The sequence below is a fragment of the Budorcas taxicolor genome, chromosome 13, assembly GCF_023091745.1.
Source record: "Budorcas taxicolor isolate Tak-1 chromosome 13, Takin1.1, whole genome shotgun sequence".
Lineage (NCBI taxonomy): Eukaryota > Metazoa > Chordata > Mammalia > Artiodactyla > Bovidae > Budorcas > Budorcas taxicolor.
Window position 1 is genome coordinate 74,151,848 of NC_068922.1, and position 23,407 is coordinate 74,175,254.

Genomic DNA, 23,407 nt, shown 5'->3' on the forward strand with positions numbered 1-23,407 from the left:
CTCAGCTCATCACCCAGCTCTGTGCTTGCTTAACGTTTGACTGGACTTGCTCCTGGGACTTCTGGTCATTGAGCCCAGCTCCCTTCTCCTTGACCCTGGAGTGGAGCACAGAGGGTGTGTGTGTGTGTGTGTGAGTGAGTGTGTGTGTTAGTGGGAAGATGCTTGTCTGTGTCTGGATAGGTGACTGTGTAATGGCGGCCTGGTGCACCATGGCTCTAACTGGGAGTGACTAGATGAGAATGAGTGAAGACACTGTGGGTCTCACCCCTCACATGTGCCCTGAATTTTACATCTTACAAAGTAGCAAACTGTATGGTGCACAGACTTGAAGCCAGATTCCTGGGATCAAATCCTGTCTCTACCATAGATGATTTTAAGCAAATTTCTTAACTTCTTATTGCCTTCAATTTCTTCATCTGCAACATGAAGAAATAGTAACAGCTCTTCACCCCCTGTTTTAAGACTATCGTGAGGATTAGGTAAGTTAATATGCAGCAAGGGCTTAAAGATCACGCCTGTATCTAGAAGGAGCTAGGTGTTAACCATCACAATTACTTATTATTACTATTGCTATTACTACACAAGGCTTTGACTTCTCAGGGAGAAGGAATATATATGTCTGTTGCCTCCATTGCTTCCACAGCAACCCTGTGATGTGGTCAGCGCTGATCTCACCTAACATGTAAAGACACGGGGCACTGGGGGATTTACATCCTCAAGTACAAAGTTAGGAAAAGGCAGAGCCGGGACTCAAACGGAGGTGCTCTGATCCCAAAACCCCTGGAGAGAGAGCAGGAGGAAGGGGGTGGTTACAGGTGACCTCCCAAGGTCCCCTGAGGTCCACTCTGGCAGACAGCCCTTCTGTGTGTGAAGCCAGGTGAGGGCCAGCAGGTGGCCAGGCTGTGGAGACATGTTCAGCTCCCTTCTTCCCCTTTGCCCCCTCCCCTTACTCCCTTTTCTTCCCAGAAAACAGGCTTTGTGCCACAGATACAGAAGCTCTTCCTCTAGCTCAGCCTCTGCCTGGATAAATGCCAGATAAGCCGTGTACATCCAGGCAGTTGAGATGCTGCCTCAATAGTTGCAGAAAGGTGTCTCTGTAGTCTGAGTCAAGTGATGGTGGGGGCACTGATGCCCAGAGGTGACGAAGCTGCAGGAAACTGAAAAGGAGGACTTCAGCTAACATACTGCTATCCATTTATCCATCTTTTGATTTGCTCTCATCCACTCACAGACCATCCATCACGGGCCATGCCCCACCCTAGGTGCTGGGATGCTCCCTGAGTGACCATATTGGAGAAGATTCCACCTGTGGAATCACAATCTGTGTTTCCACCAGACCCACAGCCAGAGTCAAGTCTGAGAAACACTGTGACTGGGCATTTGGCCCCAGCAGGCAGAAACAGGAAGTCTGGTTCTGCAGGGAGATTACAGACTGTCCAAGATCTGACCCCAGATCTTCCCTTTCCTCACTCCCCTCCTTATCTTCTGCTCCCACCCTTCATCTGGGGTATGAAAGGCACAGTCAGCCCCCAGCTTTCCCCAGGAGCCCTCCTGCAAGGCCATGAAGATGAGCCGTCTCTGCTTCTCCATAGCCCTTCTGGTCCTCCTGGGCACCCTGGTGGCTGGCATTCCAGGGTGGGACACCAGCAACCAGGCCAAAGGTGAGTCTTGGCTCACCTCTCCTCTAAAAATTAGGGTGGGGAGGAGGAGAGTCCATAGAAGGCACAGGGGAATAGGGGTGGGGTGAGTGTTGTCAACCCTCTCTGGATTTCTTCTTATAAATTGGGCAGTTTTCACTCTAGGGACATTTTTTGACTCTCAATAGATATTATTGCATGTTAAGTTTGGGGGGGAAAAAAGCATTCCACCTGACTCTACCATATCAGGGACCTCATCTCTGAGACTCTCTATTCCTGGTCACTGCCTTACCCCTGCACCTCACATAGCATCATAACAAAATCCATATTTGATCCTTGTCTCAATTCATGCCCCAGGCCTCCTGAAACTCTAGGAATTCACTGTATTTTTGTAAGTCATGAGATGAGTGAAGGATGGGACCTTAGATAGTGTCTGGATGGGACTGGATTCCAGAACATGCCCCCAGGTGATTAAAGGGTTAGAACTATCAACCTTGTCCCTCTGGGGAGGGGAGAAGTACTGTGTTCAGTCAACAATGGCCAGTGATTCTATCAAATTACCTACCTCCAATCCTTAATCAAAACTCATACACATTGGGTTCAGAGAGCCTCAGGGGAGGTGAAAACATCAAGGGATTGTGAGGGGGGAAAGTCCTAAGAGGGTCTGGAGCATCAGCACCTCCAAGTCCCCATTTGACCAATATTTCTTCTCCATTTGTCTGTCCCTGAGTTTTATGCTTTATAACAACTGAGGACAGTGAGTAAAGGGTTTTTTAGAGTTCCATGAATGACTCTAATAAGTTATTGAACATGGGAGGTGGGTCATGGAACCTCTGAATTTAGAGCCAGTTGATCACACGTGTTAGTGACCACAGAAATTGTTATCAACACTTGAAGTGTGGGTGAAACTCAGGGAGCCAGACCCCACCCTGTGGGGTCTGGGTCACCTCTGTAGATTTAATGTCAGAAGTGAATTGACTCCTGGATGCCCAGTGGGTATTGGGGAACTGGTTGCTGTTGGTAGAGACCCACATGTTGGGGTCAGGGACAAAACCCAGAGTCCCTCTTTTCTATCATTGGTGTCTGGGTTGAGGTTCAGAGACCAGGGTCTATATTATGTGGAGCAGAGCAGTCAGAACTCCTTACCAGTTCTCCGCATTATCAGAATTCCTGGTAGAATCAGGTGAATGAGCGAGTGAGTGAAGTTGCTCAGTCATGTCTGACTCTTTGCAACCCCATGGACTATAGCCCACCAGTCTCCTCCGTGGGTACTTGATTAAATGGGTTGTAACAGGATAGTGTCTTGTCCTGATCCTAACATTCATATGGTGCATGTTCTGGGGCAAGTCATCTGCAGTTTCTTCACCTGAACAGGGGGACCAAGTTACATGAGTTTCTTAAAAGGTTACCAGTCATGAGTATGAAGAATTTACACTTTCCTGACCAATGACGTCCGTTTCCCATCAAAATATTTTTGTCCAAAAGACTCATCTATCTACATTTCCTCACCACTCCTCTAAAAAATTTATCTTTCAAATATGATCATTCCTCTATTATGAAATTAATCAGAGAGCTGAGTGACAGCTGAGTGTCTTCCCTCCAAAGGCAACTGCAGGCATAGCAGGAAATGCAATACTTTTCTATGGGTTTGCTCACGGGGCCAAGACTGTTTTTTCCAGGCTGGTACAATATTAATCAAAACTCAAAGCTCTTCTTCTTGCCTCCTGGCCAGACTATTATTTTATTTTCCTATCAAGATACAGAAAGTTAGAAGTAGACTCACAATTATATAGGCAGGCCTCATCATCAAATACACTAACAGGAATTTTATTATATCAGCCTTTTCAATGACTGTGCACTTGGCATGAGGATGAAATGGGAGATTTATTCCCTTGATAAATACTCATCAAATACTTATACTTTGTCCCTAAAAAGCATATTTCTTGATAAAGGAAAACAGCTGTAAACAAAATATAGTAAAATAATATGCCTTCTAAGAGGGATACAGGCTATAAAGACAGGGGGAAATCCTACGCCAGGTCATGACGAGTGTTGTGAGGAAGGAGAGTTATGGGGATTCAAGAGGCTGAAGAGGATCAGGGAAATCCTCTGTCATGAGGAGACATTAAGCAAAAGCTGCCAAAAAGAAGCCTGATGTGTCTGAGCAGCAGCCAGGACCAGGGCGGCTGAAGCTGAGTGGGTGAGGGGAGGGGAGTGGAAGGGGATGAAGCAGAGAGGCCATGGGGGCAGGCCATGAGGAACTGTCCAGGACTTTATAAGGATAAGAATTTGACTCTGAGAGAGCTGGGAAACCACTGAGGGACTGGTCACTGGAGCAACGAGATCGGACTCGAGTTTTAACAGGGTCTTTGTGGCTGCAGTGTGGAGCGCGGCCTCTAGGGGGCGAAAAGCAGAGACAGGGGCCCCTGGGCAGGCAGCTGCAGTGGTCCAGGGAGCCATGATGGAGACAATACCTGTGTTGTTCCCTGGGTTGATTCCAGTTCTCTTGAATAACCTGAATGACTTGCTATGTTAATATATCTATGGAGGCTTCATCACAAATCATGATTCATTAAATCTTTCGTCATTCTTGATTGATTCAACCTCCTATCCCTCTCCTCTTCCTGAGATGTGGAGACAATGAAAGAGGGGAAGGTAGGAATGAAAATTCCCACACCCAACTCACTTAGTTGTTTCCCCTAACAACTTATCCCCATTCTTGGCTTTGGTTCAGGCTTTACAAAAGTCATCTCCCTCACATGATAAAAGACTCCCCTTTGCTCTCATCTGTTAGGAAATTCCAATGTTTTAGGAGCTCTGTGCCAGGAATGGGATGCAGACCAAGTTAATATTTCTTTTATAAGTCACAGTATCAATATTTCCTCAATATTCTATTATTCCAGTCTCCATGAGGTAACCGAAGTAAACCCCAGTGTGTTTTCTACCATGCCTTTCTCCATTTACGACATGATTTCCTCACACTTTTGTAATAGTGATGGGTCATGCAGCCCTACTCAACCATTGGCTGGCATCAGGTGGGCACCTTCATCAACGGATAACTTTAAATGAGCAACCCTTGGTGGTCCAGTTTAGCCATTGCCACTGTCGTTGCCACAGTGGGCTCTTCGCCCTCCCCCTCTTTTGTATAAAAGGTACAGGAATTCATACTGTGGGAAGATGGTATTCTTGAGACAATAGCATGCCATCATCTCCGTGGGCCCAATTTCCGATTAAAAATCTTATTCCTAGTTCCAGCAACTCTTCTCCGGATTATAGGCTGGTCCTGAGGTGAGCAGAATGAGACTGGGCTCAGTAATGCTTTCTTTTTTAACGGTGGAAGTTTCAACCACACACATATGTAGAAAACATAGTATTATAAAAGCCATGGATCCATTGTCCAGCTCCAGTAATTTTTATACATGGAGAGTATTTTTATATGTGTCCCTCTTTTGTGTTACTTTTGAAACTAATCAGTAGCATCATGCTAATTAATCCATAAACATTCATTAATGCCATGTAATTATCTATAATATTGCCCTGTCATTGTCACACCTAACAACATTAATAATAATGTCCTGGAAAGCAGGGTATCAAAAGGCCTTTTCACATTTCACACTTCTGCCCACCCCCTCCTCCCCATCACTCTCTATCACAAACTGGTGGTTTTAGTTGTTCATCTTGTAGACAGACCTGTGATGACCTTCCCTCTCTTTAACCGAGATCCTCCCATCCCTGCAGCCCAACGGCCTGACTTCTGCCTACAGCCTCCGTATACGGGTCCGTGCAAGGCCAGAATGATCAGATACTTCTACAATGCCAGGTCCAGGTTCTGCAAGACCTTTATATATGGTGGCTGCAAGGCTAAGAGTAACAATTTCAAGAGTGAGGAGGACTGCATGAGGACCTGTGGTGGTGATATTGGGCCTTGGGGTAAGACAGGGGGCAGGGCAGAGGGAGAGCGGAAGGGCTAGGGAAAATGGTGGCGCTCAGAAGGCCACACACTCTTCCCAAAAAGTGATTTTTTTCCTCGCTGCCTCCCAAGAGAAGTGGCAGGAGTATCTGTGGACTGAGCGTGGGCTCCATGGACCAGCTTGGTGAAAGGTCACCCCCTAGAAGCCTGGTCATAATCTGAGCCTCCTCACATGCTCCCATTTTTCAGATGGGAACACTGAGTCAGTCACTCTGCAGAGCAAGTCTGGAGTGCTCCTCAGTGCCCCACCTCAGCCTGGAAAACTCCCTTGCTTTTTGTTGGTTACCTTGGTCCTGGGATGACTGTGGTTGCACATTTCTGGGATGGTCTAGGACCTGTCAGGGTGGACAGTGTCCAGGTCTGGGCCTTCAGAGATGTCAATCAACAAGTTCCTTTCCTTTTACAGAGAACCTGCGAACTGTGCTCCCCTGAGATGCTGAAGTATGAGGAGGACCCACCCAAGGCTGGCCTCTAGCTACTTCTGAAAAATTTCAGCCTCCTTTTCTTTCTTCTCAACCCTCCCCTCCTCAGCAGAAATCTGTCTCTTTCCTTCCTCCACAGGTCCACTTACTTTAGCCCTATCTATCCAGTTTGCTCTAAGCACCATGAAAGCAAATCTTCCCTTTATCCCTCACACTTCCCACAATTTCTGGCACAAAGGAGACAGTCCAAAAATATTTGAGGAAGGAAGGAAGGAATGGAGGAACAAAGTTCCCCATGACTGGAGCATATGTAGAGCCTGAGATTTGAATCTGGATTCTTGTCCTAATCTTCTTCCTCATGGCATCCTTACTTTCATCCTCCACCCCACCATCACTGCTCTCCCCTTGCTGGCGAAAGTAGAATTTCCATCATCGAGTTTTCAGCTCAGGTGTGGGAGAGGTCTTTTCATGAATGAAGCCTCTTCCTCACATTGATTTGAAGGTCTGTGGCTTCAAAGAGTCTTGCTTTATCTTTCAATAAATGCATATTTTAATTAAACTAACTGAAGTGGATTGTGTTGTTTGCAACTAAGAACCTTAACCCATAGGTTCCATGGAAACGGTGGTCTTTCTCATTTTATGCAGATGGATGGGAAGCTCCCCATCACCTCTCCTCAGACTGAGCCCTACCAAGGATTAGGGGTCAACCCCTTATATTGACATCGACCTCTTATGGCCATGCCAGTGTACACAAAAGACTGGAGGAGAGACACCTCAACAAAAAAACTTTTGTCCTTTACTTCTTGGGCCAGGTCAAACTTTGGGGCATGTTATTTTCATGAATTCTCAGAAGAAGAAAAGAAGGAGCATGAGGCTCAATTGTCAATTTGTCTTTAGAACCCTCTTCCCTGTCATTGTTTTGGGATAGGTGACTTCCAAGCTAAAGAGGACAAAGCTCACATTTTGTGAGCACTGGCCATTTGCCAGGCTCTGTGCTTGTCAATTCCCCAAAATTATCATTCTTTCTCCTTCCTTTCCCCTTTGGTAACCATAAGTTTGTTATCTATGTCTGTGAATCCAGTCTTATTTTCATACCACATTTCTTAAGCCAGTCCTCTGTTGATGGGTACTTGCATTGTGCACGTCTTGGCTATTTGTAAAGAAGGCTTTTATGCACCTTGAGGTGCATGTATCTATTCAAATTAAAGTTTCTTTTTTCTGCATATATACCCAGCATAATATAGTAGTTGATGGTGTAGTAGTTCTATTTTTAGCTTTTTAAGGAAATTCCATACTGTTTTCATGGGAGCTGCACCAATATACATTCACACCAATAGTGTACAAGGCACTTTCCTTTTCTCCACTCTCTCTTCTGTATCTTTTATCTCTAGAATTCCCAGTGATAGCCATTTGACTGATGTGATGTGATATCTCATTGTCATTTTTTAAATTATTTATTTTTTAATTAAAGGATAATTGCTTTACAGAATTTTGTTGTTTTCTGTCAAACATCAGCATGAATCAGCCATAGTTGTACATACGTCCCCTCCCTCTGTGCTGTGCTATGCTTAGTCACTGATTCGTGTCTGACTCTTTGCGACCCCATGGACTGCATCCCGCCAGGCTCCTCTGTCCATGGGGATTCTCCAGGCAAGAATACTGCAGTGTGTTGCCATTTCTTTATCCAGGGGATCTTCCAACCCACGGATCGAATCCAGGTCTCCCGCATTGCAAATGGATTCTTTACCATCTGAGCCAAGAGGGAAGCCCAAGAATACTGGAGTTGGTAGCCTATCCCTTATCCAAGGGATCTTCCCAACCCAGGAATCAAACTGGGGTCTCTTGCATTGCAGGTGGATTCTTTACCAGCTGAGCTACCAGGGAAGCCCTTCCATTCTTCTAATAATTAGCAATGTTGATATCTTTTCATTTGCCTGTTGGCCATCTGTATGTCTTGTTTAGAAAAATGTCTCCTTAGGTCTTCTGCCCATTTTTAAATTGGATTTTTTTGTTTTCTCAATGTTGAGTTGCAAGAGCTGTTTGTACACTTTTGATATTGACCTCTTATTGGTCAATTATTTTGCAAATAGTTTCTCCCATTTGGTAGGTTGTCTTTCTGTCTTGTCAGTGATCTCTTCCTCACTGCCAAAGCTTTTAAGTTTAAGTGTGATTAGATAGGGCTTTCCTGATAGCTTAGTTGGTAAAGAATCCACTTGCAGTGCAGAAGACCCTGGTTCAATTCCTGGCTTGGGAAGATCCCCTGGAGAAGGGAAAGAATACCCACTCCAGTATTCTGGCCTGGAGAATTCTATGGACTGTATAGTCCATGGGGTCGCAAAGAGTCAGACACAACTGAGCAATTTTCACTTCACACTAGATCCCATTTGTTTATCTTTGTCTTCATTTCTTTTGGCACTGGAGACTGATCCATGAAAATATTGCCTTGATTATGTCCAAGAATGTTTGGCCTGTGTTCTCTTCTAGGAGTTTTATGATATCTTGTCTTATATTAAGGTCTTTATTCCATTTTGAGTTTATGTTTGTATATGATATGAGTAGAGTGAAGTCGCTCAGTCGTGTCTGTCTCTTTGTGACCCCCATGGACTGTAGCCTACCAGGCTCCTCCATCCATGGGATTCTCCAGGCAAGAATACTGGAGCAGGATACCATTTCTTTCTCCAGGGGATCTTCCCGACCCAGGGATCAAACCCGGGTCTCCCGCATTGGAGGCAGATGCTTTAACCTCTGAGCCACCAGGAGTGTTCAAATTTCATTGACTTATATTTAGTTGTTCAGCTTTCCCAAAACCTTTTGCTGAAAAGACTGTCTTTTCTCCATTGTATATTCCTTTCTCCTCTGTCATAGATTAATTCACTCTAGGTGCATGAGTTTATTTCTGGGCTCTCTATTCTGCTCTATTCCATTGATGTCTATGTCTGGTTCTGTGTTATAAAATACTTTTATTGCTTTAGCTTTGTACTATAGTCCAAAGTCTGGAAGAGTCATGACTCAAGCTTTGTATTTTTCCCCCAGGATTACTTTGACAACTCTGGGTCTTTTGTGGTTCTGTACAAATTTTATGATTATTTGTTTTAGATCTGTGAAAAATAACTTGAGTATTTTTATATGATTTGTCATTATAATCCTCATTTTCCAGTTGTTTTTGTAGTTATTCTCTGTTCATTTCTTCTTTTTGTTTTTCTTTTTGTGGTTTGTTGATTTTCTTTTAGTATGCTTAAGTTCCTTTGTTTTTAATTTTTGTAACTCTATTCTGTTTTTGGTTTGTGGTAACCATGGAGTTCAAGAATGTTGACCCATAGCTATACCTCCTTGCTTTAAACTGAAAGTCACTCAAGTTCAAACACATTCTAAAAGATCTACTTTTTACATTCCCGTCTCTCACATTTTGTGATTTTGATGTTCTGCTTTACATTTTCATGCTGATCCTTTTACTGTTTATCCTGTCAGGATCGCTTTTACAATTTTTAATTGTTTTTTAATATATGTACTGGTTCATTTAAATGATCTTCCATTCTTCTCTATATTTGTTATTTTCCCCTTTCCTTTAGATTCTTCCAGCCTCAGTATTCAACCACTTCCTATGGAGAGCTCACTTTCTCTTGGATACCAGGTGCCAGATAGCAGCATTCATCAATAGAACACTGGTTTACTCCACTGAACCAAAATAACTCCCTCTCACTTTCAGTTCTGGCATTCAGCATTGGTCTAGCCACAGCTCCCAAAAAAACCCATTGACCAATTCTGCTGCCTTTGTCCTAACACAGTCCTACAGACACTGGGAGATGGGACTCAAGGGATGTCTGTATCCCACCAAGTGTCTTTTTGGTTCTTGGAATATATCTGCTAAATTCCCACCACCAACTTTAGACTCTCAAACCTGAAAATTCAGGGAACCCCGTATTGACAGCTACAACAGTTTATTCTGAGGCTGTTAGAGTTACTGGCACCCCCACAAGGGAATCCCTCACTGGGTTGGAGGAGAGAATTTAGTGTAAGAAGAAGAAAGGGGCCAGTAGGATCAGAGCTTCCAAGTCACCCTCCCAACTTGTTTTCCCCTGTTGGGCAAGAGCTGTGGCAATCATATAATGTGGAAATGTAAATAACTGACTAATAACGGTTGAGAGAAGAGGGTAGGAGGTAAGTGGTGGGCAACAATCCAAGAATTATCAAGGTATTTCCCAAGATGCACTGCAGTTCGTTATTAGACCGTCCCAGTTGCAAGGCATCATGGAAGTGACTTGTTCATAATCTAGTGGCTCCTGAGGCAAAGGGATGTCCCAACTTCCTAAGCAGAGCAACTTTAACACTGTCTTCATGCTTTCAGTTCTGAGAAGCAGTAAGGTGGAGGAACCTTGGGCAACAGAGCCTAACTGCCTTACTGTATACGAGGACACTGAAGCATGCTGCTGCTGCTAAGTCGCTTCAGTCGTGTCCAACTCTGTGCGACCCCATAGACAGCAGCCCGCTAGGCTCCTCTGTCTCTGGGATTCTCCAGGCAAGAATACTAGAGTGGGTTGCCATTTCCTTCTCCAGTGCATGAAAGTGAAAAGAGAAAGTGAAGTCGCTCAGTCGTGCCTGACTCTTAGTGACCCCATGGACTGCAGCCTACCAGGCTCCTCCGTCCATGGGATTTTCCCATGGCAAGAGTACTGGAGTGGGGTGCCATTGCCTTCTCTGACACTGAAGCATAGAAAACTAAAAAAATAGAAATAGTGTAATAAGCCAAAACACAGATAGATAGATCTGGTTCTGTTGTCCAATACCTTGTAGCCCCAGGCAAATACCTCAACATCTCTGAATTTTGCATTGCTTAATTATAAAATAAGGAAAAGACCTATACTTGTCGATGTTTCCAACTACACACCACTAGAAGCAGTCCTCTTCGAAACTGAACGAGTTGGGTTTATTACTTGCTTCAGCAAGGAACAATGAATAATATGACATCTCATTAAGAGGATGTTTGAAGGACTTAGAGGATGTGGGCTTCAGTTAGGTTATTTAGGGGAGAGTTTCAGGAAACTGGCTTTGCTCCGGATAGATGCTGTCAGGAAGTGGGGCAGTTCTATGATCGGGTGTCTTAATCTTACTCTGAAATGAAATTTCACCTGAGAACTGAGGAGCTGCAAACCACAGATATTACTGTGAGATTGCTCACAGAGGGTGAAGAAAAGTTAGAGTGAAGGACAACACTCAGCTTTCTGAGGGAAGGTAGGGGAAGCCAGTCCTTAGGGGGAAGGACAATGAATTCACCTGAGTCAATGTTGAGTCCATGTTGCTTGTAGAACATTTAGGCAAAGATGTGGAGGGAGGGAGTGGGAGACATGCTCAGTCGTGTCCACCAGGGACCCAATGGACTGTAGCTTGCCAGGCTTCTCTGTCCATGGAATTTTCCAGGCAAGAATATTGGAGTGGGGTTACTATTTTCTTCTCCGGGGGATCGTCCCAACCCAGGGATTGAACCTGAGTCTCCTGTATCTCCTGCATTACAGGCGAATTCTTTACTATTGAGTCACCTGGGAAGCCCATAAGTAGACATTAACTTCATTCATGCACTTGTTCATGAAATGTTTACTAGGGATAAAACATGTGTTGATTTAAACTTTTGCTCAGACTCAAAGTCTTCAAGCTCTGGCTCTTCCAATTTACTAGCTGTGTGGCCTATTCAATTTGCTAGTGATTTCCATTTGTCAGCATAGATAGACCCTGAACTATGTCCATACGGAGACAGTTATCCTTCCTTTTACACTAGAGGAACCTGAGTCTCAGAGGAGATGGAGATTGCTGGTAACTTCAAAGAGCAAAGTGAATTCCCTGTCCTGATGTGCTGGTAAAAGTCACTGAGTCAATAAGAATCTCTCAGTAACACTGAGAGAGGTAGAATTAATAATATAAGGTATCTATTACCACTTACGGACAAGCTACTATGTGCCAAGCAAGCCCTGCCTATACATCTGCATCTCTAAACATCACAATAATCTCATTAGGTTCTTCTTCTGTCTTAAAGTCCTGCAAACTAGGACTTCTTTGATGGTGCAATGATTAAGACACCATGCTTCCAAAGCAGGGGTCCCAGGTTCAATTCCTGGCCTGGGACTGAAGTCCCACATGTCACATGGTTGGGCCAAACAAGAAATTTCTGATTTTTAAAATAATTTTATGGATTTAGTTTTGGCCATGCTAGGTCTTCCTTGCTGCACGGGCTTTTCTCTAGTTGCAGAGAATGAAGGCTATTACCCAATTGCAGTGCTTGGGCTTCTCACTGCGATAGCTTCTCTTCTTGCAGAGCACAGGCTCTGGGGTGCACTGGCTTCAGTATTTGGGACACATGGACTCAGTAGTTGCGACTCCTGGACTTAGTTGCTCCACAGTATGTGGGATCTTCCTGGATCAGGGATCAAACCATGTCTCCTGCATTGGCAGGTGGATTCTTTACCACTGAACCACCAAGGAAATCCCCTCAAAATAATTTTTTTTTAATTTGTTGAAATAAAGTCATACAAATAGAAGCTCAGAGTTTTCATCTCTTCCCCCAAGTTCACGTAATGGATACAGGCAACAGCTAGAATTCAGATGCAAAACTTTGTGACCCCATGAACTGTAGCAGAGGACTAGGTTCCTTTGTCCATGGAATTCTCCAGGCAAGAACACTGGAGTGAGTAACCATTCCCTTCTCCAGGGGATCTTCCTGACTCAGGGATCAAACCTGAGTCTCCTGCATTGCATGCAGATTCTTTACCATCTGAGCCACCAGGGAAGCCCCTCTGTCTCCCATGATTTTCCTTAAAAGAGGCTTATAAGCTGTGCCTTCAAAAGTCCCCAGAGACTCACCAGAGGGGACTCATAATTCTTCAAATAGGGAAGCTCTGCTTTTCATCAGGGTTTTTTTCACACTGAGACCAACTGGAATCAAATTTTGGCAAAAACTTTTGTTCCGATTTTTGTCAAGAGGGCCTTAACTGTGAGTTGGAGGAGGATGAGGGCAGAGAAAAAGCCACTGGACTTAAAAATGAGAAACTTGGTGATGACCATGGTAAAGGCATCAGCTCTCACTGGTAGGAAGCAGAGAAGAAAGCTTGAGAACAGTGTAGGGCTATAGTAGGCATCCACTCTTCCTTCCTGATTGTACCCTTAAGTGAGATCCTTTTGTAATCTTGCATTGGCACCCATAGCACCTATTGATTTAGTTTAGCTCAGACTGAAAGAAGTGCGAAAACATCCCAGCTTGGAAAGGATGGTAAGCAAAGAAGAACTAATGTCTTCCCCAGGCACCTCTCAATAACCTCCATTTTTAGATCTTTTGTCATTCTTTGATCAAGATCAAGTTCCAGGGAGTGAATCTGGTTAGATACTCTTGGTCTGAGGATATGGCAGGCACTTCTATTGATAGGCACCTGAATTCCACCTGTCCTGGCTGGAGGAAGAGTCACTCCTCAAGCAAAATCAGGCTACTGTTATCTAGAAAAAGGGACAGATCGATGCCAGGTGACAAAACAAGTTAGCCCATATACTCAGAGAAGTTTCCATGGAGAGAAGGTAGTTTGAATGGGTTCAACAGATCAGCAGGAGAAAACTCCATTGCGTGGTTAAAGGCACACTGTTTGTTCCTGGGAATTTCTCAGATCTTCCATGTTCACTTGTTTCTAGTCACCTTAGATGGACATGTCTACAGCTGACTCATGGCACCTCCAATTATAACATTTCCTTCTTTCCTTTCTATTTTCTTGCTTCCTTTTCTTGATAAGTGTGACTTTACATTCATGAAGTAAAGATTCAAAATCTTTGATGCATCATCTATGTTAATATCAGATAGATTTGCCCGGGAGTTGTTTGTGTTTGTGTATTAGTAACATTGCAGTAACTGGGGACACATGACCAACAGTTTGGAGCAAATGTCTTCCTTCTAACTTTCAGCTGTTTTTCCTGCAGCAAGTCACTTTCCCTTAGCCAAAATTCAGTTTCCTCATCTGTAAAAAAAGGAGTAATAAAACTTAACTCATAAGAGTGTAAAATAAGAACAAGCTACCTTTTCCTGAATGCCTACTGTGAGCGCAGATGGTCACAATTTTAAATGCCCTGCAGGTCAAGTGAGTAATGCAGATGAAAGCATCTGGAGCTGAGGTGGTACAGGGGAACCATAAAGAAATGGTGGGGATTATGGAAACTGGAGAGAACGGTCCCCTCTTGAGAAGAGACTGCTCTTCTTAGCTTGGTTCTTGGTTTTCAAAGTGTGGTCCCTTGACAGCACCCTCAGTGCCTGGGGAACCTTGTTGATGCAGCTACTCAGGTCCCACTCTGTCCTCCTGAATCAACATACTGGGGATGAAGATCTCAAGTCTGTGTTTGATAATGGCTAAGGGATTCTGATGCTCACTCAAGTGTGAGACCCACTGCCCGTGCAGGACCATGTTGCGATATTGTTTATTTTGTGCAGCAATGCTAGAAATTTCCTTTTTATGAAATCCTCCACCTTTAAATGCTGGCAAATGATTCAAAATTATAAAATTTACATGGTGAGCTAACAGTATTCTAACCAGATTTGCAACTTCCAGTTTATCCTTTTTCTTTTAATCCTAAAACTCCAGTACTCATGCCACCACTTCATGGAGACAGACGACATACATCCAAAATGAGGCCCTGTTATGTCTCGTGGCCAGAAAGTGGTCTCCCATGACTTAGATATGAATGTCCCTCTCAGAGGACTCAGCATCACAAAAATTTAAATCTCTTCTGCCTGCTGCAAGTACATTCCATCCATTTCAGGATGTAGCCTTAGATAGCATGGTATCCATGCTTCTCATTTTTCAGAGTGAAAAACTAAGGAATAGGAGCAGAGATATGATCTAAGTCCCACAGTGTTCAGATAACATGCCTTTATCCAGAATACACACTATGTGATATTGCTGCCTTGTAATTTCTCTGCAGATGCCTACAGGGGCCGGGAAGGCTTGTAATCAGAGACCTCAGTCACTGATGAGCAGAAGTGGGGCAGGGAGAGGGAGGAAACACAGGCCCAGCAGGGGGCTTGTGGATATGGGAGCCTCTAAGCTGGACCAGAGTGAAGAGGACCAGGAGAGAAGGACATTGGGAGAAAAAGATAGACAGATGAGAAGGGGACAGGGAAGAAAAGAGGAGTCTCTGCTGCTCCCTGGTCTCGGGTGGACAGACTGAGGCAGGAAGAGGGGCAGGGCAGAGGGCTCTTGAACTAGAATCCTAGTTGTTCAATTTGCTGGTTGTGGGGTCTGAGCAAGTCACTTTACTTCTTTGAGCCTGTACTTTCTTCTTGACACAATGGGATGAGAACCCAGATGCTGCAGGATGGACATGAGGCTAAATAAAGTGCCACATGTGGAATGTCTCAGGAGAGAGCAGACCCTCCTCTCACAGTGGCTTGTTGGTGAGTCACGGGCTCCCGAAGCCCTTCTGTCCTGGGGCAGCTTGGTATTGAGAGCTCCTGCCCTTCTCCAGGGAAAGGGTGTCTCTGTGCAGGAAGGCAGCCCCCCGTGTCCTCTCAGCTCATCACCCAGCTCTGTGCCTGCTTGATGTTTGGCTGGACTTGCTCCTGGGGCTTCTGGGCACTGAGCCCAGCCCCCTCTTCCTTGAGCCTGGAGTGGAGCACAGGGTGTGTGGTAAGTGTGTGTGTGTGTGTGTGTGTGTGTGTGTGTGTGTGTGTATGAATGGAAAATGCTTGTCTTTGTGTGGATGGGTTGGCACAGGGGTCTTGTGCTACATGACTGTAACTGGAAGTGGATATACAGGTGTGAGTGAAGGGACTGTGAGTGTGTAACCCCCTCACGTGTGCACCGAAGTTTACAGCTAACAGTGCAGCAGGGTGCGTGTGCACAGACTCCAAAGCCAAATTCCTGGGTTAAATCCTCTGTCTCCACTCCATGAGTTTAGAAAAATTACTTTATTTGTTTCTACCTCAGTTTCCTCCTCTGTAACACAAGGAAATATCAACAGTTCCTCACCCACTCTTCTAGGATTTTTGAGGATTCAGTGAGTGAGATACGTGCTTAGGATAATGCATAACACACAAAAAAAAGCTGTTTTATCTGCTATATTACTCATGATTACAATATTCTTGTCTGCAGCATCCCATGGACAGAGGAGCCTGGCAGGCTACAGTCCATGGGGTCGCAAGAGTCAGACATGACTTGGCAACAAAACCACCACCATTATTACTACCCCAAAGGACTTTGACTTCTCGGGGAGAAGGAATATACGCCTGTTGCCTCCACTGCTTCCACAGCAACCCATGATCATGAGGGTTGGGGGCACATCATGAGGACTCTAGTAGGTATTTAATAATCAGAACTTGACTTTGAGAGAGCTGGGAAGTCACTGAGGGATTGGTCGTGGGAGCAAATGGAATAGGACTCAGGTGGTAGCTGGATTCTGCAACTACAGTGTGAGGAGTGGCCTCTAGGGGGCGAAGGGCAGAGACAGGGGCCTGGTGACAAGTTGCTGCAGGGGTCCAGGTGAGCCTTTTTGTGCCCTGGGTGGATCCCAGGTCTCTTGAATAACAAGAATGTCTTGCTCTGTTGGGGTTCCTATGGTGGCTTCATTACCGAGTCATGATTCATTAAATCATTGGCCATCGGCAGTTGTTCAACCAACAGCTCCACTTTCCTCCCTGAGGTTGAGGGGGAGGGAAGGTGGATAGATGGCATGGGGGAGGATAGGAATGAAAGTTCCAACCCTCCTGTCAGACAGTGGTTTCCCCTGGCAACCAGAGCCCATTCTGGAGTTACTAAGGTCCTTCCAAAACCCCCTACTTCACATACCAGAAGAAATAAGGAAGGGACATGATGTTCAACTGTCCACTTTTCTGGAGAGTCCCCTTCCCTGGGGTCATGTCTGGGGAGGGGGCTTCTTCTGTTAAAGAAAGGCCACAACCCTTTGAGTGAACGCTGGCCATGTGCCAGGTTCTGTGTTACCATTTTGCCTGCATGATTTTATTTAATCATCCTTCGAATCCTGTGAGGGAGGAAATGGGAGCCTGGCAACGTTACTTAGCTGGAGGACTAGTTTCCTGGGGCTGTGGTGGGAGACACTGGTTGTCACCTGAAGTGGTCAAGGCCAGCCTCCCAGAAGAGGTGATGTCTGAACTGAGTTTGGAAGCATGAGTTGCATTCCATCAGTAGAGAGAAGGGGGTGAACAGGAGCTTTGGGGCAAGACAAAGAGGTGGAGAGGAGAACAGAGATCCTACCTCCATCCATTTCCCAGGTTGGAGTCTATATTTGTTTCCAAGTAGCCTTTGAGCATCATGAGGAGACCTCAACTTGTTCCTCAAAGTCCACCCAACCCTGAATACAATGAACCTGGAAGTCCCCTCTGGACAGAGTAAGGAAAGTTTTCACTATAAAAAAAAATCTCCCCCTTTTTTATTTTTTAAGACAGCCAGATGTAATTCAGTCACGAGCTTCTGAGCGCTCTGTTGAAGAGTTCTAACAATACAAGGAAGAATAATTATGAGAAGCAGAACTAGAGAGGCCACAGGAGCATAGCTAAGAATAGCAGACAGAATGTTTTTTCCTGAAATAAAGTTCAAAAATGTATGAAAAAAGTCATTTGCTGCTCCTGCAGCAATAAAGTCCAATCAGGAATGTTCCATGGTCTTTATCTGATTGTGAAGTTTTCCTAAATCTAAACTAATGCTGGAACTATTCCATACCCCTGAGATGTGGTTTTTAATTCTCTCCCAGTTATAATCTGTCTCATTTACTTTCAGGAGTTTTACACAAATCCACCGGTAGTTGGCATGGCAGAACAGTGCCAATTTCTATTTTAATGCCTGTAATTCAGTCCCAATATGTATTACTGCTTCCTCTAGGGCATCTACCTTCATTTCTAGTTTCCTATCTATAACTTCTTGTGTTGCCATTGTTAAAGAAACATTCTTAGACATAGTATTAATATATTGAGCAGTATGCACTTGTTGAGTCAATGATATTGCCGCCACTGTGGCAGAGGTAATTGCTGTTATTAAGGCTGATATTCCCAAGATAAGTAAGCCCACAAACCATCATGATTGCATCAAATCTTGTAACTGTTGCAACACAGCAAGACCATAGTTATCATACCAATAAGTGGTTACAGTCACAGGCACCATAAGATAGGGTGGACATTGCAACACCACAAAGGAGCAAACGTTATATTGAGGGGTCAAACAAGATGAGAGCATACATTGTTCACAAGATAATATATTAGGTCCACCTGAATAATTCATTTTTATATTAAGCCTTCCAGAGTCATTAGTGAAGAGAAAAACATAGGGAGAGGGTAGGCAAGCTAAAATAGAGTAAGGAGAATCATTTTCTGGTCAGGATAGGGTAATAGGGGCAGTAGCAGCAAGGGCTCTTCAAATCTCTGGTTGTCAAAAAGTTCTGCCCTTAGCTGTATAGGACAACATAGGAGGAACAAATTGATTATGATGCCATCTATTGGCGGCTAATGGCCATGGAACAGAATCATGTTTCCAACTGTCAAATTTAGCGGTATAGCCAAGAACAGACATTGGATCCTGACCTAGATTTGGGTTGTCTCAGTCCTGGATTGTATAATTTTTTCCTCCCGGTATTGTGTAATCAATTTCGAATTATAAGTACAAGATTTCCAAATCAGATACCCTAAACGATCATTTATAGTTCTCCGTATGACATCTGAATGAGCAACATCATTGCAATTTGGATATTTCGGTGGAGTGTTGAGGAACAAGTTTTTATAGAGGTCAAGGATCCCAGGCATTCAGGCCTGTAATACCCAAACTAGTCGGCTTCCTTTTTTTTTTTTTTTTTTACTTTATTTTGCTTTACAATACTGTATTGGTTTTGCCATACATTGACATGACTCAGGCACAAGTGTACATGAGTTCCCAATCCTGAACCCCCCTCCCACCTCCCACCCCATATCATCTCTCTGGATCATCCCAGTGCACCAGCCCCAAGCATCCTGTATCTGGTATCAAACATAGACTGGCTATTTGTTTCTTACCTGATAATATGCATGTTTCAATGCCATTCTCCCAAAACATCCCACCCTCTCCCTCTCCCACAGAGTCTAGAAGTCCATTCTATACATCTGTGTCTCTTTTGCTGTCTCACATACAGGGTTATCATTACCATCTTTCTAAATTCCATATATGTGTTAGTATACTGTATTGGTGTTTTTCTTTCTGGTTTACTTCACTCTGTATAATAGGCTCCAGTTTCATCCACCTCATTAGAACTGATTCAAATGTATCCTTTTTAATGGCTGAGTAATACTCCATTGTGCATATGTACCACAGCTTTTTTATCCATTCATCTGCTGATGGACATCTAGGTTGTTTCCATTTCCTGGCTATTATAAACAGTGCTGCGATGAACATTGGGGTACATGTGTCCCTTTCAATTCTGGTTTCCTCCAGTGTGTATGCCCAGCAGTGGGACTGCTGGGTCATAAGGCAGTTCTATTTCCAGTCTTTTAAGGAATCTCCACACTGTTCTCCATAGTGGCTGTACTAGTTTGCATTCCCACCAACAGTGTAAGAGGGTTCCCTTTTCTCTACACCCTCTCCAGCATTTATTCCTTGTAGACTTTTGGATTGCTGCCATTCTGACTGGTGTGAAATGGCACCTCATTGTGGTTTTGATTTGCATTTCTCTGATAATGAGTGATGTTGAGCATCTTTTCATGTGTTTGTTAGCCATCCGTATGTCTTCTTTGGAGAAATGTCTATTTAGTTCTTTGGCCCATTTTTTGATTGGGTCGTTTATTTTTCTGGACTTGCGCTGCGTAAGTTGCTTGTATATTTTTGAGATTAGTTGTTTGTCAGTTACTTCATTTGCTATTATTTTCTCCCATTCCGAAGGCTGTCTTTTCACCTTGCTTATAGTTTCCTTTGTTGTGCAGAAGCTTTTAATTTTAATTAGATCCCATTTGTTTATTTTTGCTTTTATTTCCAGAATTCTGGGAGATGGATCATAGAGGATCCTGCTGTGATTCATGTCGGAGAGTGTTTTGCCTATGTTCTCCTCTGGGAGTTTTATAGTTTCTGGTCTTATATTTAGACCTTTAACCCATTTTGAGTTTATTTTTGTGTATGGTGTCAGAAAGTGATCTAGTTTCATTCTTTTACAAGTGGTTGACCAGTTTTCCCAGCACCACTTGTTAAGAGATTGTCTTTACTCCATTGTATATTCTTGCCTCCTTTGTCAAAGATAAGGTGTCCATAGGTGTGTGGATTTATCTCTGGGCTTTCTATTTTGTTCCATTGATCTATATGTCTGTCTTTGTGCCAGTACCATACTGTCTTGATGACTGTGGCTTTGTAGTAGAGTCTGAAGTCAGGCAAGTTGATTCCTCCAGTTCCATTCTTCTTTCTCAAGATTGCTTTGGCTATTCGAGGTTTTTTGTATTTCCATACAAATTGTGAAATTATTTGTTCTAGTTCTGTGAAAAATACCGCTGGTAGCTTCATAGGGATTGCATTGAATCTGTAGATTGCTTTGGGTAGTATACTCATTTTCACTATATTGATTCTTCCGATCCATGAACATGGTATATTTCTCCATCTATTAGTGTCCTCTTTGATTTCTTTCACCAGTGTTTTATAATTTTCTATATATAGGTCTTTAGTTTCTTTAGGTAGGTATATTCCTAAGTATTTTATTCTTTTCGTTGCAATGGTGAATGGAATTGTTTCCTTAATTTCTTTTTCTACTTTCTCTTTATTAGTGTATAGGAATGCAAGGGATTTCTGTGTGTTGATTTTATATTCTGCAACTTTACTATATTCATTGATTAGTTCTAGTAATTTTCTGGTGGAGTCTTTAGGGTTTTCTATGTAGAGGATCATGTCATCTGCAAACAGTGAGAGTTTTACTTCTTCTTTTCCAATTTGGATTCCTTTTATTTCTTTTTCTGCTCTGATTGCTGTGGCCAAGACTTCCAGAACTATGTTGAATAGTAGCAGTGAAAGTGGGCACCCTTTTTGTGTTCCTAACTTTAGGGGAAATGCTTTCAAGTTTTCACCATTGAAGATAATGTTTGCTGTGGGTTTGTCATATATAGCTCTTATTATGTTGAGGTATGTTCCTTCTATTCCTGCTTCCTAGAGAGTTTTTATCATAAATGGATGTTGAATTTTGTCAAAGGCCTTCTCTGCATCTATTGAGATAATCATATGGCTTTTTTTTATATTCAATAATTTTAATTTGGCTGGAATATTGGATGGGTAACAAGGACTATTGAGAGATAAACCACACAAAATAGCTGATATTTACCTATTCACCTTTTCACTTATATATATATATAATATATATATATATATATATTATATATATATATATTTTGTGGCTGTGCCACATGGCATGCAGAGATAATCATATGGCTTTTATTTTTCAATTTGTCAATGTGGTGAATTACATTGATTGATTTGCAGATATTGAAGAATCCTTGCATCCCTGGGATAAAGCCCACTTGGTCATGGTGTATAATCTTTTTAATGTGTTGTTGGATTCTGATTGCTAGAATTTTGTTAAGGATTTTTGCATCTATGTTCATCAGTGATATTGGCCTGTAGTTTTCTCTTTTTTGTGGCATCTTTGTCAAGTTTTGGTATTAGGGTGATGGTGGCCTCAGAGAATGAGTTTGGAAGTTTACCTTCCTCTGCAATTTTCTGGAAGAGTTTGAGTAGGATAGGTGTTAGCTCTTCTCGAAATTTTTGGTAGAATTCAGCTGTGAAGCCGTCTGGACCTGGGCTTTTGTTTGCTGGACGATTTCTGATTACAGTTTCCATTTCCGTGCTTGTAATGGGTCTGTTAAGATTTTCTATTTCTTCCTGGTTCACTTTTGGAAAGTTATACTTTTCTAAGAATTCGTCCATTTCTTCCACGTTGTCCATTTCATTGGCATATAATTGCTGATAGTAGTCTCTTATGATCCTTTGTATTTCTGTGTTGTCTGTTGTGATCTCTCCATTTTCTTTTCTGATTTTATTGATTTGATTCTTCTCCCTTTGTTTCTTGATGAGTCTGGCTAATGGTTTGTCAATTTCATTTATCCTTTCAAAGAACCAGCTTTTGGCTTTGTTGAGTTTTGCTATGGTCTCTTTTGTTTCTTTTGCATTTATTTCTGCCTTAATTTTTAAGATTTCTTTCCTTCTACTAACTCTGGGGTTCTTCATTTCTTCCTTTTCTAGTTGCTTTAGGTGTACAGTTAGGTTATTTATTTGACTTTTTTCTTGTTTCTTGAGGTATGCCTGTATTGCTATGAACTTTTCTCTTAGCACTGCTTTTATAGTGTCCCACAGGTTTTGGGTTGTTGTGTTTTCATTTTGATTCGTTTCTATGCATATTTTGATTTCTTTTTTGATTTCTTCTGTGATTTGTTGGTTATTCAGAAGCGTGTTGTTCAGCCTCCATATGCTGGAATTTTTAATAGTTTTTCTCCTGTAGTTGAGATCTAATCTTAATGCATTATGATCAGAAAAGGTGCTTGGAATGATTTCAATTTTTTTGAATTTATCAAGGTTAGATTTATGGCCCAGGATGTGATCTGTCCTGGAGAAGGTTCCATGAGCACTTGAGTAAAAGGTGAAATTCATTGTTTTGGGGTGAAATGTCCTATAGATATCAATTAAGTCTAACTGGTCTATTGTATCATTTAAAGTTTGTGTTTCTTTGTTAATTTTCTGTTTAGTTGATCTCTCCATAGATGTGAGTGGGGTATTAAAGTCTCCCACTATTATTGTGTTACTGTTAATTTCCCCTTTCATGCTTGTTAGCATTTGTCTTATGTATTGCAGTGCTTCTATGTTGGGTGCATATATATTTATAATTGTTATATCTTCTTCTTGGATTGATCCTTTGATCATTATGTAGTGTCCTTCTTTGTCTCTTTTCACAGCCTTTGTTTTAAAGTCTATTTTATCAGATATGAGTATTGCTACTCCTGCTTTCTTTAGGTCACTATTTGCGTGGAATATCTTTTTCCAGCCCTTCACTTTCAGTCTGTATGTGTCCCTTGTTTTGAGGTGGGTCTCTTGTAGGCACCATATATAGGGGTCTTCTTTTTGTATCCATTCAGCCAGTCTTTGCCTTTTGCTTGGGGCATTCAACCCATTTACATTTTAGGTAATTATTGATAAGTATGATCCCATTGCCATTTACTTTATGGTTTGGGGTTCGGGTTTATACACCCTTTTTGTGTTTCCTGTCTAGAGAATATCCTTTCGCATTTGTTGGAGAGCTGGTTTGGTGGTGCTGAATTCTCTCAGCTTTTGCTTGTCTGTAAAGCTTTTGATTTCTCCTTCATATTTGAATGAGATCCTTGCTGGGTACAGTAATCTGGGCTGTAGGTTATTTTCTTTCAT

The 23,407-nt window shown here is 42.8% G+C and overlaps 1 protein-coding gene across 1 annotated transcript; it reads left to right on the forward strand.

Moving 5' to 3' along the window:
• Nucleotides 1–1,561: 1,561 nt before the first annotated feature.
• On the forward strand, nt 1,562–6,131 carry LOC128058708 (spleen trypsin inhibitor I). Its single transcript, XM_052651198.1, has 3 exons — nt 1,562–1,661; nt 5,376–5,567; nt 6,014–6,131. Exons 1-3 carry the CDS (start codon nt 1,562–1,564, stop codon nt 6,037–6,039), a joined length of 318 nt encoding a protein of 105 aa, XP_052507158.1. The 3' UTR covers nt 6,040–6,131.
• The last annotated feature ends 17,276 nt before the right edge of the window (nt 6,132–23,407 follow it).

Coding starts and splice junctions, on each gene's coding strand:
- LOC128058708 (XM_052651198.1), top strand. CDS start 1,562: ATGAAGATGAGCCGTCTCTGCTTCTCCATAGCCCTTCTGGTCCTCCTG. Junction 1,662..5,375: donor CACCAGCAACCAGGCCAAAG/GTGAGTCTTGGC, acceptor CCATCCCTGCAG/CCCAACGGCCTGACTTCTGC. Junction 5,568..6,013: donor TGGTGATATTGGGCCTTGGG/GTAAGACAGGGG, acceptor TTCCTTTTACAG/AGAACCTGCGAACTGTGCTC.